Here is a 19,422-nt window from a genome sequence, read left to right on the forward strand (position 1 = left end):
GAGAACTCCCACAAGCAGGGTGTGAAGCCTGAAAGAATCAATGCAGCAATACCTAAGAAACAGAATGAAAAGCCATACTCTCTTTCCTGATCATTCAGCTGGCATCATAAAATTGTTCTATTGATGAAATTGTCCTACATTACCCATTTTTAGAAAATAGATCGACAATATTTGTACCATTATCAGGAAAATGTACCTGTTTGAACAAAAAGCTTTCACAATAAAAACTTGATACAGAGCGCTGGGTTATAACTACTGCAACTATTACTGCAAATATCATAATAAATGAATTTATTTTGCAGCTAAGAATTCTTGAACTACTATATAAATTTACTCTTTTTTTTTTTTTATCACTTATAGCTAAATTTTTCACAGTATGTTTTTCATCATTAAATACACTAAGGCATAAAGTACCCAGGGCCTTATATCTCCCATTTTGTAACTTCCTGTCAAAATCGAAATAATGCACTATGAGTCAAATTTTTTCACTGAAAAGGTCACTGAGCTTTGGAAGAGGCTGCCCAGGGCAGGGGCTGAGTCAGCATCCCTGGAGTTACTAAAAGATGTGTGGATGTGGCACTTGAGGACCTGGTTTAGTGATGGCCATGGCAGTTCTGGGTTGATGGTTGACTTGATGATCTTAAAGGTCTTTCCCAACCTAAACTCTTATATGATTCTATCACTAGTGGAATAAAGGGTCCTGCCTTCCAAATATCCAATCAACCTCATATTTAAGAAATTTAAGATCTCAAGCAGACATATCTGTATTCCTCTCAATAACTGTAGTGAAGAAAACGAAATGGAAGTATACCAACATAGTTCAACAGCTCTATCTCAACTAATTAATTTTCTTTCTCCCCAGGATTCTCTGGAACAATAAATACAATATTATCTTTCTTTAAGATTTTTTTCCCCCAAGAGGAAAATAACTGTATGAAAACTGTCCAGGCATTTACTATGAAAATTTGCATCGTTATCTCTCTTTATTACTGCAATGGTGCGTGTTGACAATAGACTCCCAAATTACCATTTCTTCATGTATTTGAAAGTAATGGAGGAAAACTAATTCAGTTAAGCTACAAAGAATAAACTTGATGTATATTATATAACTTCTATAAATATCAGATATGCTTGATAAACTCTCATGTTTGTCAAATGCCTCTATACTGAAGTGCTTGGCTTACCTGCCACTGTTTCATGAGGTCCCGAACCGTTTTGGCATCCTCTAGTGTCTTCTCTTTGTGTGTAGCATCCTGCAGGACATTTGCAGTTGTTTCAGCTTCTGTAAGCCAAGCAAGGAACTTTTCGAGATCCAGGTAGAATTGCTGCAACATTCTTAGGGCTGATTCCAGAGCTGCTTCACGTTCACAAACCCTGCATAAGTACAAATAATCAAATAGAGTGCTCTTTGGAAGAAAACAAACCTTAATCATTAAATCAAAATATTAAAAAGACACACAAAATTTTTCATGTACCAGTCAAAGTAACTTTGCTGATTCATTAGCTACAGATCTTGCACTGTATGTCTGGCAGGTAGGGTTCTTTTTTTATGTTTTCACCTGAGAAGTAGTAAATGGAATCAGTCAGACACAAAATTAAGCAAAAGCCCTTCTTTCAAAGTACTCTGCCTAAAATATGCACAATGGAAAATCAGAAGTAACTCCCTGGTTTTGTTTTAATAAAAGATTACTTTTTTACACTACAGTGGAAATACTTGTTTATTTTTAGAAATCACAAAATAGTTCCTGACCACTGCACGATACAATAAATCCAATGATTAATTTTTACTACTTGAAACATTTGGAGATTGTGTTCAATTTCTTAAGCTCTTATAACATTAAAGGTTGTGGTGGGCTTTTTTTTTATGTATTATTATTATTTTTTTTATTTGAATGTGATAAATTAGAAGGATGATCTTTATCAGTTACAGGATAAAGTACAATTTTTAAAGACAAAGGCTATCTTATCCTTGGGGAAGGTCTAACTCAGATTAGGAAAGAACTCTAAAGGTTTCAGCAACTCTGGTGCTGAAAAAAACATTAAAGCAGATCTGTGTTATATCAGCATTCATGTGCAATGTAGGTGTCATGTATTCACTGATATTTTTGCATTGAACTTGAGCAAAATATGGATTTAGAAACATGAGCAACTAAGTATGACATTATTATTAGCACAAATCTGTCAAGGTTACTTACCTACTGTATTACATGCATATTTGTTTAACATCAACATGATACCTAAATAATTTTTTAAGATCTGAAAATACTTACTAAGGTCATTTGGCAATGTGCATTACTTCAAGTGGAATGAATGCACTTTGATGCACACCTATGTTGAGTCTACACATCTGTGGTGGTCTTCATCTATCTCAATAGATTTCCTGCCTAGATAGGGAGAGACTTGGATACTAGATTCTAGCAGACATAACTTCCCAAGTTCGAATTAATCAGAGGAAATGAAATTTCCAAGTGCTGATCTCTCTTTCTAACCCTGTTTCCTGTCGTGAAGGGGTTGTACTCCTTGTGATATCACCCTAAACCCCAGTTCAATAATGGAAGTGAGAAAAGAAGAAAAAAACCTACCACAAGTTTGCCAAGTGGCACTGACTTAATAAGTTTTTTGACAAGCATATAGTTAAATTGCAGCAGAGGATAGTAAGAACAGAAAAAGTCAGTCAGAGTACAGGCAAGGACAACCACTACAGGAAAAAAAATATCCTCCCTGAGAGACTAATGTTACAAGAACTGCCATATTTCTATTAAATTTTTAATCCTTTGACATCTTATTTGCTTTTCCCAACCATTTTGTTAAAAAAAGGACTTATTTTTCATTCAAAAACCAAGAAAGCTATTGAATGCCTCACTACAAACTCATCCATCAGGGGTTTTTCAAAGCTAAAAAATGGACTGGATTTTCACCTTAGTTGCACCTGTTGCCACCTACAAGAACTCTCCACATCAGGCACTGCTTAGGCTGCATTAGAAGGTGTCCCCAGGGGGCTGCCAGTAGGAAACACTCAGCTGCAGAATAGTGAACATGGATCTCTTTCCCAGCTTTATTCTATAGGGGCATAAACATGGCTCGTGGTCAGGCTACACTTCTAACTTAATATAACTGCAATAAAAGAATTTGTTGTTCATTTTTTTAAACTAAAGATAAATTACATAGAAATGATACCTAAAAATACTAGCAATATACATTAAATGATAATAAGACACAGAAAATCTTTTACCTGGAAAAGTCTGTATTGACCTATTTACCACTTTTAGCTCAAAACCAGCATTACATTTATTCAACACTTGCAAATGGAATAAAATTGCATGATCTAAATGTATTTCTTTCCAGTTCTTCAGAGCACAATTCTAAGATATTCTTAATAGCATTATTCTATTTCAATTTACAGTGTGCAGCATGGTAGTTAATAGCCTTTGAAAAATCACATAAAACATTTTTTTTCTCATGCAGTTCCTTCATAATATGAAAGGCATATTTTTAACTACTGTACACCTGGATTCCTATAAATACATAGCAATGCTCCAAAAATAACAACATTCTGCAAATACACAGTGAGATTTTGAAAAAAACAAAACACAAGCACAGATATGAAAAAGATATTTAAAGGGAGAGTGATTTGAAGGATTACTCAAAGTCAGAATTAGTGTTTTAGAGAAACTCTGGGACTTCATGAAAAAATATAACATTTTATTGATCTGGGCAAAGAATGAAGTTTTTATCAGGAAGAATCTTCTGGCACTTCTATGATGCACAGAAATCTTATGGTACATAAATCTTTCAGTCTACAGAAATGTGTTTTTTTAATAAGCATACTAATACCGTAATTCCACCAGAAAATATGTAGTGTGTTGCATTCTAAATTTTGGTATAGCTAACATGCAAGAAACATTCAGCTACATTGACTGTTCTACAGCATATCAACAAAATTCACTCTACTTGGCTTTCTCACTACAAAAGTATGAAGATAGAATGAAAAAAGAAGGTCTAAACAAGAAGAACAAAACTGAGCATCAAATCCAGCATATGCTAAATTACACAGAATCACAGGGGTTCAAGAAATATGTATATTGAACAATACATTATTGCACCAAACCAAAATAAAGATGCTTTTTCTTTAGTCTGTATTATCCAGGTATGTTTAATTTCATAGTGAGTGGAAACAGAAAGAAAAAAAATTTAATGGGATAGTAATGATTTAATCTGTTATACTATTATATAAAAATAATCACAGACTGTATAGCCAAAAGCTTCTTTTTCAAGGAAGAAATATAAAAGGTGGGATTCATCTAATTTTTATCTAGACACCCAGAGGACAGGCAAACTACACTCCCTCTACAAAACATGAACACAGCATTTCTGGCATTTAGTTTCTCCTCTCTTGCCTGTATGACCTTGATCTGTTGTACCAGATCAAGGTCAGAGGAAACTATTTCTCCTGACTACAACAGTAAATCACTTATAACTTTAATTTTACAGAAGATTTAATTTTTTTAAATGTCTAAAAATAGGCAAGCTGGTCCCCAAACATCCCTGTAAATTTGATTTTTAGGAACTAGTGGCATCAGTCGCAGTGGACTCACCAACTCTAGTTGTTGTAGGACCTTTGTTGCAGGGCAGAAGGTCTGATCATCAGAGCATCAGGGCAGATGCTCTTTTAAATACATGTCAGCTGAAGGTTTTGTGTTGAGGGAATAATGGTGGCATGCCAGGGGAAGTGAGTCAAGCAATGTGTTAACATTTATACTGCCAGGAAGGTGTGTGTTTTTAAGGGTTTAAAAAAAAAATCCACAAAAAAGGAAAGTTACCAGCCTTTGTTTCAGGGCATTGCTGTCATGCTGAGAACTTTTAAAGCTATTATTTTTTAAACATAGCAGTATACAAATGTTCATGAAGAAAAGGAGGGTAAAATTAAGTTATCATCTCAGAATGTTCTATAATTCTGGGATTGAAATTATTGCCAGAGTGCTTCATTCAGCACTAAAATTCCATACAACACAAGGAATACAGTGTTTGTGGAGGCTCTGAGAGTGTGAATATCAGATTTTTCTTCAGCTGTAGTGTCTGCTACATAATTTGGAATGAGTCATTCACATTTTATGAGTATCTGTGTATTTCAAATTGCAATGCTTATTCACAATATGAGATAGATGGAGAGGGTCAGTGTGTGAAAAATGCTTTGAGATGCTCAGGTAACAGGACATGCAGTAACTGCAGAGCACAAACTAAAACATTGCTGTTCCCCAGGTATTTCTTTAAGAGCAATAAAAGTAAAGCAAGTCTGTATCATTCAGTGTTCAAAAGATCACTAAATCACACTTCCATCTGCAGACTGTAGTGATCTAAACTTATCTCTCTGAGATATAAAATAAAATATCCTGGACTACTGGCTGACAAAGTGTCAGGAAATGGTTTTACTTCTATGGTATATGTGGTTCTCTCTCTATAATTGTATTTTCTCTCTTCTAACAGTATAGTTCCATACAATAAAAAATCAAATAAAATTTAAAGTTACCTGAATTTCCTACATTCAGCCAACTATCACAGGAAATTTGAACTACGTGCATCATCCTGTTAATGCTGGAAAAAGCTTGCACCATTTTCATAAGGTCTATGTCCTTTTTATGAATATGAAAAAGGAAGAATTGCAAAGTTTTATTGGTATATTTAATTTTTACTACCAAATAAATTTAAGCCCTTACTGGTAGCTCTTCTTCAGCTGCTTTAACTTGGACTGATAAAGAACCTATCAAAGAGGGAGAATAATTTACCCTCAGATAAAGTTGGAACACAAATAGATGTCACAGATATGAAAATTAAATTCTTAAAATAACTATTATTGATATAATTTTGAAATGCAAATTCAAAATAAATCATATTCATTGATTTTGGGATTGCTGGTTAGAAAAACTTTCTTTCAGAACCTAGGTACTATATTCTACAGTGCCAGTTAAAGTCTTAAATACATGCTAGTAAGTGATGAATGTTCAGATTAACTCTGGAATGCCTGTTAGAATATTCAGTGGGGACAAACTACGTTGAGACAGCACTTCAAGTACTCCTTTCCTGTGTTTTTCTGGATGCCAACTAGCTTAACACCACGGTAAGGGACACAGGATTTTTGCAGTAACACTTCTGCATAAAAGTGCCTTTTAGTACCATCTGAACAGAAGTACTAAGTTTTGTCTGCTGTAGATCACTGGCATGTGGATGTGGATATAAATTTTTTGAGTGATTTTTATATATGCAAACTTATATCCTGCCATCACTATTTTGTCTGGCTTGTTGGAAAATGTTCTTAACCAAGTTGATCTGACAGTACTGGAGATTGCTCACCTGTGTGAGAATCTACCTCTGAAATAATTTTGTTGCAAATGCCCAGAAAGACTCAAATTGCAACCAAACTTAGAGCTACAACATCAGCATCCCAACCACTTGAGATCAGCATTCACATGTAGCTGACATATATCCACAGGCCCTTGTCCTCTCATTATTCTGAGGGAGGAACCAGGAAAGCTTTGGAGTGCTGGTACAGAATTTTGTACTCTAAAGACAGGCTTGGGAATTGGCTGGGTATCAGTCAGCAGGTGGTGTGCAATTGGATTGCGCATCACTTGGCTCTCTTGGGTTCTGTTACTCTCTCTCCCTCTCCTTATAGCTACAATTAATATAAATAATAGTATTAGCAGCATATTCAGTGTCATTCCAACCCTCCCTCCCATCCCCCCCAATTAGTAAATTGTTCTTATTTCGCTTTTCTAGAGGAGAAACCCAGAAGATTTAACTTTTCTTTCCAATTCTTCTCCCTGCTGTAGGGAAGTGAGCAAGTGGTTGATGGTACTGAGTCACTGGCTGGGGTTAAACCTTGACAGCACAGTGCTTCTCTCTGCCTTCCATTAATTTCTCAACAACTTGATCTACTGCCTGAGAGCTGACTTGGCTTCTTCAGATAAGCTGAAGGGCATCTCTGTCTTGGCTGCACTACCCATATTTATAACAAACGAATAGCCAGTGATACAATTTTAAATTCCAGATTTAATTGGGCATACAGAGAGATTAAGTGCAACAGCTGGTCCAAAATAGACACATAAAGGCAGCTCTCTGCTGATTCTCTTTATTTCTGCAGGAAGGAAGAACAAAAGCCCTCAATGTCCTATGCTCTGATTGGAACTCAGAATGTCTTCACAGGGACAAAGTCCTGCTCTTTCCCTAGCAATCACAGTTTCCTAAATGACGACACTTTCTTCAGATACGAGAATTAGAACATTCTAAAACATCTCCTGATCGTAGTGATAAGCCCACAGTTTGTCTTTTCTTAAAAATCTATTGAGACCAGGGGGAAAATGCTCCAATGAACAGTTACTCGCTCTATTAAGCAAAATGCAAGTCATTTTTCCTGAACAGTTTTTGTATTTTAAATCAATTAAAGAAGAAAATGTGTTTCTGGTGTTTCTGTACTTAGGAAAATGGATGCAGCAAGGGAGAGGAAATTGTTTCTTTTGCTACTATTCATTGGCTGACTTGTTTCTAGCCTTATACCTCTCACACACTTTCTTGAAAAAAACAGGACTTCTATGAAAATAACAAAGAACATCAACCCTTCTCACAGCATTTTCCACTGAACTTTCTTTGTTTCTAAAGATACTAAATCTATTTGAAAACATATTTTTGAATTTAGATTGTTTGTCCCATACATTTCTTTTTAAAGCACAGCAGATATTGAATAGCAAAAAGAGAAAAAAACCCCACTAACCCTATATTTACCCATACAGTTTCAGATCAGCCTTGGGTATTACTCCCCCATCTATTCTACACCATTTTTTATGAGACTGGGAAGAGTTGCTAAAAACAAAGGAAATATGACCCCCTGGGGAACAAAATCACACATATGGACTTCTGTACAGGACCTTTAAACACCCCCTGTTTACTTAAGCATCTGACTACATCATCACAAAGGGATCTGTGTTATCCTGTTTGAAAACTGCTCATCAACCTTTTAAAAAAAGTTTCTGTCTCTTATACTCTATTCACTTATGGGATCCTACATTGCCAAAATGCCCCTTCATGGGATAAAAAAGAGGGAGAGTTAGAGGGAATGCTTTCTAACAGGCTTTTCTTGCCCCCATCACTTTTGTCTCCTTTCCCCAGCCTGCTTTGGCATAGGTTAAGAATACATAAAAACATATTACAGGTGTACATCTTCTCTATGTTCATCATGACAATTGATTATCACACTTACATGCTGAGCTACAGAACAACCACTAATGAAACTAAGGAGATTCTTTTGTAATTATAATCAATTACAGGTTATCTTTTATGCTATTGAAAACAGTTTATATTCATTTGTGATTTTTAATATCCTGATAAATTGTCTTTAAAGTTAATCATTTTCCAGAGAGTAAATCATGACTGTTACTAGGTTAAAGAGAAGGGAAGCTAAACAACACTCAACAATCACAGACATATCAGGTATAATTAAAAATTATTTATAGACACAGAATAATATTCAGATTAATTCAGTCCAGAGACTTTTCTAAATAGCCCTCAACCAAATTTTAAAGAAGTGTCTTAAACCACTAAATAGGTAAAAAAAAAAAAAAGAAAAAAGAAGAAAAAGAAAGAAAAAAAAAAGAAAAAGAAAAAGAAAAAGAAAAAGAAAAAGAAAAAGAAAAAGAAAAAGAAAAAGAAAAAGAAAAAGAAAAAGAAAAAGAAAAAGAAAAAGAAAATCCAACAGAACAAACAACCCGGCAACCCCCCTCCCCTCAGTTCTCTGAAAGCAGATTCCAGAACTGAGCAGATTCCAGTCTAATCCTTGTAAAATTCAAGTAATGCCCCAAAAAGACATGGGAAGAAAATATTTAACAATCCTGATACTCCTGCTGAAGAGACAAGTCAGAAAAAGAAGAAATCCTAAAATCAAAACTTAAACCAAACAGACAAAACTAGTCTCTTATTCTACAAAAGAAGCAAAAAGATTATTGTTCTCTTTGCCTTCTTCATACTTCATGGTCTATAATACGTAGAATTAAGTTTTTTCTTGCATTCCAAAACATATCCTTCTTTCAAAATTCCAAGGCAGTTGACAATACAATTTAATAAATAATATATTAATTACTCAGATGTAATTTAGTCAGATAAAATCTTTGCTTTCTAAGACAGTGAAGTGTAATTTTAAATGATTATGGAATTAATCATATTCTAAAGGCACTTGTTTTCTTAGCCTTACTTACTGCAGAAACAACTGGATTTAATAAGACTGTGAAATGCACTGATGGCATTACATGAAATCAATTAGGGCTCACAAAGGATACTATTAAACTGTTAGTGTAGTTTTCATTTAGAGCATCAGCCTCTGAGGGCTGAACTCCATGGCCTAGCAAAAAAGTGATTTGCTACCATGCAAGAGAGAGAAATCTCAATTCCCAGGCTGGAAAACTTGTCTGGCAGCACTTACAGTTCTTATTGCTCCATGCATCATATTAAGTAACATTAAATAAACACTTAGATAAACACCCACGTTATTTTTTCCCTCTAAAACATGGGTCTCAAGTAGTACAAAGATGTTGACGGATCAGACTGATTCAAAATATTTTAAAACATGTATTCTGTCAACATATTTCAAGAAGCATAAAATACTAACCAGAAAAAAACAAAACAGCTCTGTAAAATTCAGATCAGAAGCAGCTGGTAACAAAAACTGTTTAGCATCTGAGTAGGAAGGAAAGAAGGCAGCCTGACTATTGCCTCTTATATTTATACCACCAAAAAAAAAATATTAGTTGCAAGAACCACTCCAAATTGTATACATTTAGTTTTTTACTCTTCAGGAGTTTTCAAACTCCAATAGAAAACTGAAATATAGAATAAATTCTGCACTATAAGGAGATAACCTGGTTAAAATAGATCTTCTGTAGAAAGATGGTAAAACATCAGGAACTAAAACCAGAGGTATATGAGAATATAGAGAAATACTAATAACTTATTCTTATGCAGATTCAATAACATGGAAAGGAACTGCAGCTCTAGTTCAGTTCCTCAGGATCACACACATTTAAATAAATAATTGAGTAGTGAATTTCCAGAGCCCAGTTCAGCAAATTCAGATGGTATTCAACTCACTCTCAGTTCAACAGAACTTCAGCATGTGTTTGATACAAAAGCCTTACAGAGAAAATCCTAACTCCACTGAGGATGAATGTCTAACCTTCAGCTGACTTCAAAGGGAACAGGATGTTCTCTGATAGTTCTACCTCAATTCTTTTTTGGATGAATTTCAAAGACAAAATTCTTAGTAGGAGAAATCATAACCCTTCAAACAACAATTCTGGACCATTTAACAGAGTGGAGAGAGATATAAATACACCAAAACTCTAAGTCTGGGAGTGAGGAAGTCTGACTATTCTGCTATGAAGAGACAAGACAAGACAAAAATGGATATATATATATATATATATATATACCCGAACCTTTGCGTGCTCACAGGCAATTGTGGCAGAGTCAGCCAAATCTTTCTCTTAAATAGTGCATGATTTGCAATGTTCCCTTCCTTCTTAATGATTTTTTTAATAGTTATCAGGTCTTTATTTTAAAAAGATACTTGATTTGGCTTGAGATCTATAATTTTGTACTCACTGCCACACAAGTATCCTCTGTATATTACAGATAATTTATCCAACATCTGAGGAGATGCATTTCTTTTCCTTAACATATGCCTACCTGTTCTCAAACCACTTTCCAAACTTTAGTCACGGAAATGAGCACATGACTGATGCATTCATCAGTTTAACTGGTGATTCAGCTTTATTTCAGCTTATGCACAGAAATCCATAAAGTATATCATAACCTCTTTACAAGCAGCTATGTGAGAAGCAAGTCAAGGATGCAAAGTTTTGTTAAAGAAACCTCTTGAATAAAGCAAAACTGAGCTTGAGAGTATATAATGTGGTCAATGTAAATAGTGTTCACCCCTGAGCATTAGGAGCATTTTCCAAGGGAGTAGTAAAAGGTGGCATTTAGTGCAGTAATGAAGCACTGGGAAAATGGTATGAAGAGCAAAACAGCAAATTTATTCAGATTAGCCAAACCCAGAAGAATTTGAATAATTCCAAATGGGAGAAATCATCAGCAATATGTTAGCAGAAAGATTCAACAGATGTGTTCAAAACAACAGACACTACAAGGAATATTTAAACACAGTATAATCTGAGAGCCTTTGAACTAGCTGTAGTCTTGAAGAAATTCTGTATTTTAAATCAAGACCAACCTTAATGAAGGTTCCAACACATATTAGCATCTGAAAGATAGTAAAAATGAAAGGAATAACTATTTATGTCCATCTTTAACTCACTCTCCTGAGCTTGGGCAGAGTACCTTGTCCCAGCCAGCAGAAAGGAGAGTAATAGCAGCCTTAAAAGCAGTGACATGATGGGAAAACAAATTTAGCTAAAGCAAAATTTAATAAATACTTTCCATACTTCTACTTCTATTTTCCCCAGCATGAAAAGAAATAATAGTGACAAATGTCCACAGCTTCAAGGGGTAAGCACAGTATAAAAAGGAAGGGGGTCAGCAAAGGCAGATCTGAACTAAGATTTCTTAGGGCCATCTTATTTCACAAGTGTATTCTGCTGGTGTTTCCACAGGAAAAAAAGAGAAGACAAGCACCGGGAGAGAGGATGGGAGCTGCCTCCCATCCCTTGGAGTAAATACTCACTGAGAAACTTACAGGTAAATTACCTCAAAAATAAATCTAACTTCTTGGAATCAGTAAAGGTATATAGTTCATCAACTGACACTGCTAGCAATCAATTAACATAGCTGAAGCATCATCCTCAGACATGCTCCAAGCACCAAGAACTCGTGGAAATTTTGGAACTGTTTACCTTTACTGGTAAGACACAGCACCACGTTTTTCAGATTTTAAGTAAAAAAACCCCTGAACCTAGCATATATAAGCCATGTTGCAGGGTACAGAAAATGCATCCAAGCTAAAGTTAAAAAATCCCAGCACTAAATTAGATGCTAACTTGACGTGAATTAAAAAAAGTAAAATCATATAAGATACAGGGGAAAAAAAAAAACAAATAAAAGAAAATAAGGACAATAGCAAACGTATAACACTACCAAGATAAAATGCAGAAAGTGGGAACTGGGCTTTGCAAGCTTGGCCCTTTAGGCCCTTCACAAAACTTTGCTTTTACCACACACTGTGACAATTAAACCAATGGAATCTCAGAAATACATGGCACATTTTAAACAGATAAAAATAATACCATGAATTGGACCCATATAATGCATTGCCACAAGTCACTACTGTGCTTAAGCAGATATATCTCAGACATGTAATTGATTATATATCTTACACAAAGGAAAAACCTGCAGAAATGCCAGCTAGAGTGATAGTTCCAAGAGGTATTATTTCTTATCATTTTCAGAAGATAATTTTTTTTTTATAGTTTGCAGGAGATGTAATGCTTAGTAGCTGGGAAGTGCTCAATATCTGCTAAATCTGTCAGGGAATATAAATTTTGGTATTGGTCAAAATGTAATTGATATTGGATGGTAAACAACATGAACATACCACATAATCATTTCATTTTCACAAATTCCTTGCTTACTTACTCTTTTCCATTTTATGCACCTGTATCAGATTCACCATAAATGCTCTATGCTCAAGATTTACCAGTGGAATCTCACCTCTCCTCAGTGATTTCTCACCATGCCTATTTTGGGACATGCAAGAAAACCACATTGCTAATTCTACTGTTTTCCAATCTGCCCTCTGTGCTGCCACCTCCCCAGATCTCTGCCTTGGTCAGCAAGAGTCAGGACCATCAGCCTCTTGGGCCACTGATCCTTATCAGGAAAAAATGGGAACTCATTATTTAATGATTTCTTTGTGACTTTATATAAAACCATGTGATTGAAATTTCAGTCATAGCTAAACAACAGCCACACAAAAAAAGGCAGGCACTGCTGTTGTCAGCTTGACACGTTTGGTGGTAACCTCCAAAGAGAGACTAAGCATTTAATAGCAGGCTGAATTATCCTCAGTTTCAAGCATGACTGACAAGCCAGCGAGGGGAAATCTTAAACTGCCTGCACAGCAGCTGAAGAAATATAAAAATGCATGGAAAACTCCAAGGGGAAAAAAGCTATCACAATAATAACAATGCAAACAAAACATGACAACTAAAGTCAAATTCCTTTTCCTAGCACTGTGCTAGTCCATCAGCTTTATTAATTTCTGTTCAGTTTGTTTTAAAGGACATGAAGCCTGATAAGAAGTCTGTTGAGGGGACTGAAAAGACATTCATTTGTTCTATGAGCTTTGGATGCCAGCAATAATCAGTTTGCTATAGTTTGTTAATTTATCTACAGACTAATAGGAAATAGATTTAAGGTTAGACTTTCAGGGCATACAGCATTAGCTTCTGTTCTTGTTCAAACAGAAGCTAAAATTTTCTAATTATTTCAGAAAATCTCACCTTTAAAAGAAAGAACAACACATTCATCTTAATTTTCTAACGGGATGTGAACAAAAATTGACATTTCTGTTCTTTCACAAATCAAACTTATTCTTCCTTTAGTACCTTGCTCCTCCTTCATCCCCTGCATATGCAAAAGAGTAAGATTTCTGAAATAGAGCAGTTCTTTGATATGCCCACATTAAGCTTCTGTTATGATTCAAGTCTGGCCACAAAACAGCTCTCCCTTTAGAATTCTGTTCCATAAACTATTTAATGATTTTGTCCAGTTGAATTTCCCTTGAACAACAGAACCGTCCTCATTTTCAGCAGAAAGGAGTAAAGAGCATCTAACACACAGTAATTATGAATAGAAATAGAATTTTGTTTTAATCAAGAACAAAATAAAAGCTAAGAATGAGGGGAAAAAATGTGAAATAGCAAGTGCCTGAGCAGTAAGGAATGGTCTTCTGAATGCGTTTCCTGCTTGGTTTTTGCTGGTAACTTGCTCACTCTATTGGAAACTGATGGCCTCACTGCTAGATACCAGCCCTACTCTCCTTTTTAATCATGTACAATGAAATCATTAACACTGGGTTACAGTTGGAGCATGGTGCTAGTAACACCCAAGGTCCTGGGTTCCACCCCTGTATGGGCCATTCACCTAGGAGATGGACTGGATGATCTTTGTGGGTACCATAATTCAGAATATTCTGTGATTCTGTGATTTAAAACCCAAAACAACTAAGCTGTCAAGGAGCTACATTCATGGCGTTCAGATGTCTGAGCAAATCTTTTGTGGAATGACAAAAACCAACCATTTAATTTAAAAACAGCAACACTTTTTTGTTGTGAGGTCATTTTTGTTTGTCTGTGGGAGGACTTATCAGACCTACAGATGGTCTATTGCCTTTCTGGAAGAGATAAAGGTACTGGACTATATATATATACCCAAGTGGTAGGAAAATTTAGTTTAATTAGATTCATGCTAAAACTTTTAAGAAACTCATCCCCGAAGTCACAAGGATTCATAGATCCTTTTGTCAAATACTGTACTACTGATGCTACTCTCTCCTGAAATAACTCAAGAACTATTTTCTTTTTATAATCTTAAAGACTTTCTCAAAAATCACAGGAATATGTTCACAAAGGTGGAAATGATTAATCACACACTATTCTGGGTACCATTGCCTTTTCAGTGCATCCTACCAGCATATTGAAAGCATATCCAAGACTATACTCTCAAAAATTAAACCAAAACCATTCACTACCCCATTGAATTCTCATCTTGGATCTGATGTCAGCACTGCCCAAAAAAGTGCTGCCAGCTGAGTGGAGAACTAAGATAAAACTGGAATATAAGCAGCTAAGATGACTTTTAAGATCTCCTGATTATATGAGCTTTGTCTGGCAGGTTCTTTGCTTCTTTTTACAATTTATTTTTCTTATATGGGATGAAATGTCATCATTCTGAGGGGTGTCAGGAAGAAAAAATAGCAAAGCATTGTTAACTGATGTCATTTCTGGTAGACTGATCTGATATTTTGTACCTAAATATTTGCTTGAGATTGTAGGCATTTTAGTAGAACATCTTTCAAATATGTTACCTCTCTTTTATCTACTATCATAAAATAATCCCACCGCACCAAATGGTTTTTTAGGTGTGCTTTTAAAAATGGATATATTAAGTAATGATATAAGTAAAACATAAATCAAAAAACATAACAAATTAAAATCAAAGCATCTAAACCTTTCCATTCCCACCCTTCTTATAGTCCTTGTCTGAGGATTTAAAATAAAGGTAACAGGTTGGAACAAAGAAAGCAAAAAATACTTAAATCTCTTGTCAGAAAACAACTCTTAGGTAACTTTAAAGAAATCCATATTCTGAACACAAAAGGCTTAACATTTTTGCATCACAAGCAGGAAATACAGAGTTTTTCTTTAGAGTTTGCTGGAGAGTAACTTTTGAGAAGTGTGGAGTGCTTTAGTGACAAATTAGTTTCATGAAAATGAAAGGCTTCTTACGCCCACTTTTCTAATAAAAAAGACATGAAGATCCCATATATAATTCAGACTTTTCAGAATAGTACCAGATTAAAAGTTTTTTTGAAATTTTTGTCTGTTTTATTCAAAATAATAGTCAACAGAGATACATTAGTTCTTCAGAATGAACATGTTAATGTATAAAATCATTTGGTTCTTGACATAATCTCAAATGTGATACCTCAGATTGCAGAGATTCACTTTTGCTTAGTGTGACCTGTTTTACTGATGAAGTAAAAGTTCTTATGTGCTTAAAGATTTCATACCAAGAGAAGTTCTCAAAGGCAGCATCTGACAAACATCTAGACTAAGAACTTTAAATAGTGCAGGCAACAAAGATAAATGTATTATCAACATCTCTCACAAAACAAAAGAATTGTTGTACAATTACAATATTTTCCACCAGACTTTGCAATTTTAAATTAGAATCCACTGCTAAACTGGTGTAAATAACAAGCTTCAGGGTGACATGTTCATTGCAAAGAAGAAGTCTCTCCTCGTGTCTACTTTCTTTGAGCCTGGCAAAATTATATTGGAAGCCAATCAATAAATCACCACAGCAGGATGATAAAAATGAAAATTAGCATAGTATTTTTTTGGGAAAAAATAAATGTCATCTTTTGTCTTCATCTAAAGTCACATTTGCAAGGATTTCTTGCTCACACCCCCGTGAAGGCAGCTCTATAGCCAGGACAGCAACTGCAGGCGCAGATATGTAAACAGACTTCTCAAGTAAACAAGATTCCCATGGCCACAAAGTGTGCCTGCACAGAGAATTTTTGGAGCTGCTCACACTCATAGTACAATACAGATTTTAGGAATGCAAAGCAAGCTTCAAAACAGCAGGAGAATGGGAAGGGAAAGGATGAATTTGCTTGGAGACTGTGAGTTCTTTGCTGCTTGACTTGAGCAGTCCAAGCCAAAATGAGCAGATAAGCTCTTCAGAGATGGCTCCTAGATACAGTCTGCATACTGGAACCAACTATGAACCTTCAGTATAGCTCATCAAAATTCACACTTCTGGCTGCTGCTGCTGTATAAATGCAGTTTTTCCTCACTCAGAATGCAATACAACTGTAAAGCAAATGTGATTACTTCCACAAGTAACATAAAGTAGTGTTAGGACAGGTACAGGATGTTAAGAAAACCTATCTCCAGCAGAATGACTGAGCTTTTTTTCTGTGCAGGTAACAAAATTATACTTACAAAATTCATGTATAGATAAAGGTTATATTCTATTTATGTCTTTTAACAAATAACAGCTGATTGGGAATTGTTTGCTGCTGAAAGACCAAATCTAGATTATGACCTTTTTCACATTTAGAATGACTGTTTTATTATGGATTTAAATATGAGGGAGATATGCATCATAATTTTGTACTGATTATGTTCTTTGTTTGTTTGGCCATTTACATTTCATACTGTCCAGCTGACTCTCAAAATCAAGGTGTTTATACAACTGCCTAAATTAAAGAATTAACACCATTCTTCATAAAACATGGAAGCTAGTACCTCAGGTCTGTCAAATAGGCTTAGAAACACATTTCCTTGCCTCTCCTTACACTGATTTTTCACTGTTATACCTTGTAGTGGGGAAAAGCAAGTTACTTTTTATGTTTAGATTGTGGTGTGTCCTCTGTATTGTCTCAGGAGCCAAAAATGCATCTAGTGCAGTGAAAGCTCCCCACACCTGCTGTGTGGCCTGAGTTCCATTGAGCTTGGCCACAGGAACTAGTGGATGACATGAATATTTGAAGATGTCTATTACACAGTGGTGGTTTGGAATCCTAAACAACTCTCAGTGTGTGTTATACAATTATTTTCATAATAGACACTCCATGTAAAAAAGATCTAAGTCCATTTTTAGCTTGATATTTAGCATATTTAGTGGATTCACGGGAAAGGAAAATACAAGCAGCTGTTGATATTTTTGTCTGGTAATTCACATAAAATGTGTGTGCCCACAGAAGGAGGAAGTAACATAACACTTACCATAACAAACATTTTTTTATAAAGCAAATTTCTAATGGTTGCTTCTATCATTGTCCTTTTTCCCCTCTTGAGAAGGTTTCAGTTCATCTGTTAGATTTATTTTTATTAATGCAAGCAATAGAGATCACTTTCTCTTTAATTGCTTCAGCCTAAATAATATGGCTATTTCTTGGAAAGGCAGTGCTTCTAAAGAAGAAGAGGAGGGCTGTTTACAAGTCAGTCTGGCTTTCGCCCAAGTGATCAGTTCATGTGCTCTTTAGTGTATTTTGCAGTATCAACAACAAAAGTAAAAATTAAAAAGTGTCAAGCAAAAAAAAGGGAAACAACCATCAAGCATTCACCAGCTTGTCTCTTAAAGGGCTTAGAGAGGTACTGGTTATAGCTCAGTGTTATAGAACACAACAGTAAGGCAAAGGGTAAACACACAGCAATCAGCTGCAAATCTACTTAAGCAAAACAAAACACAAGCTAACAGATGTTGCCTTAATGACTGAAGTACTTGCTTTGGCAACTACTACCAAAAGGCAAAGTGGAATTTTACCACTGCTTGCCTGCCTGTTGTCTTAGTAAACTGGTTCGTGGAAATGCAGGTTTTACTTTTTTTTTACACTGATACACAATTCTGATTTAATGACAAGTTTAAGGAAAATCAGCTCAAAACAATGTAAGCAACTCTTAATTTTAATTTTTAAAAGAAAATAGTCACAAAATATTTAGGCCATTTAACTTAGCAATATATAGAGAGAAAGCAAAATGTTCAGCTGAATATTTCCTCTTGGAACTTAAGATGTGCGTAAAAAAGTGATAAAACTGCTTGTAAAATACTGGAGAAATGGTCAAGAATACACTTTGGAATCTATTTCTACTGTCATTGTGAAGTGACCAAGTTATCAGAGTACTATTCATTGTCTAGATGAAAATAACACACACAGATATATCTGAAATCATTGCATACATATCTGAGTGGGAACTTGCCTTTCTTGAAGACTATGACAAAAAAAATCATGTATTCTTTCTACTGAGTAAATATTCTCTTACAGTTCAAAAGATCCATAACATCATCCCCTTTTTTAATTTCTCTATGCAATAATCTGGAAGCTGAAGAGTTGAAGCATAGAAGGAGGGCAAAATATCAAAAGTGAAATCTCCAAAAAAAACCAGAACAAATTGTTTTTTAAGTCATCCAAAGGCCTGTGGACTTCATTATCTCCTTCCACAGGGCTCTTCAACAAAGGAATCACAGAACCATTTAGGTTGGAAAAGACCTTGGGAGCATTAGTCAAACCCTTAACCAAATGCTTCCAAACTCACCTCTAAATCATGTCCCTAAGTCTCAAATCCACATGGCTTTAAATCCCTCCAGAAATCTAGGAAATGTTTTCAAGCAGCAAAATGAGCAACATGCCTGACTAGTGCTACATAGAAATCTACAAAATCTACATGCCCAGAAAATCTTCCAAGTAAATGTCTTACGGTGACTCTGTGCTTTAGTATGTCCATAGTTATCAGTGTCTCACAAAAGACCAATAAAATGTGATCCAGCCCTTAAAGAAGCTTATCAACCTCTGATTGCAGCAATGTTTCTTTTTCAAGTTCCTAAATAATGAGAAATATTACAAAAGTTGTATACAAAAAACTAAATAAAAATTATAAAAAACTAATTAAAATATATTAGAAATGTAACAACGTTACACAATCAAAAACCAGGAGACTCATTTCATATTTATTCCTATACTTTTGTACATCTTAAAGGGAAATGCCAACTCAGTCACCTAAGCAAGTCACTTAGACATAGAATATTTACTATAGCAATTCATCTAACACGTCTGTACATTCTATAGAAGCTTGCAAGGAAGGTGTTGTGAAGAATTTGTATTCTCTCTCTCAGCCTGGTACTTGGCAGAGT

At 35.1% G+C, this 19,422-nt stretch overlaps 1 protein-coding gene across 7 annotated transcripts in view; it reads right to left on the bottom strand.

Moving 5' to 3' along the window:
* DMD (dystrophin) overlaps positions 1-19,422 on the bottom strand; it is a 979,946-nt gene that overhangs the window by 240,392 nt on the left and 720,132 nt on the right. For all 7 annotated transcript variants that reach the window (XM_059839939.1, XM_059839938.1, XM_059839941.1 and 4 more), the window contains one exon: positions 1,185-1,374. In XM_059839939.1, the coding sequence (XP_059695922.1) occupies positions 1,185-1,374 (190 nt within the window). The remainder of the gene's footprint in view (positions 1-1,184; positions 1,375-19,422) is intronic.

This window comes from Haemorhous mexicanus, chromosome 2 (assembly GCF_027477595.1).
Source record: "Haemorhous mexicanus isolate bHaeMex1 chromosome 2, bHaeMex1.pri, whole genome shotgun sequence".
In the NCBI taxonomy this organism is placed as follows: Eukaryota; Metazoa; Chordata; class Aves; order Passeriformes; family Fringillidae; genus Haemorhous; species Haemorhous mexicanus.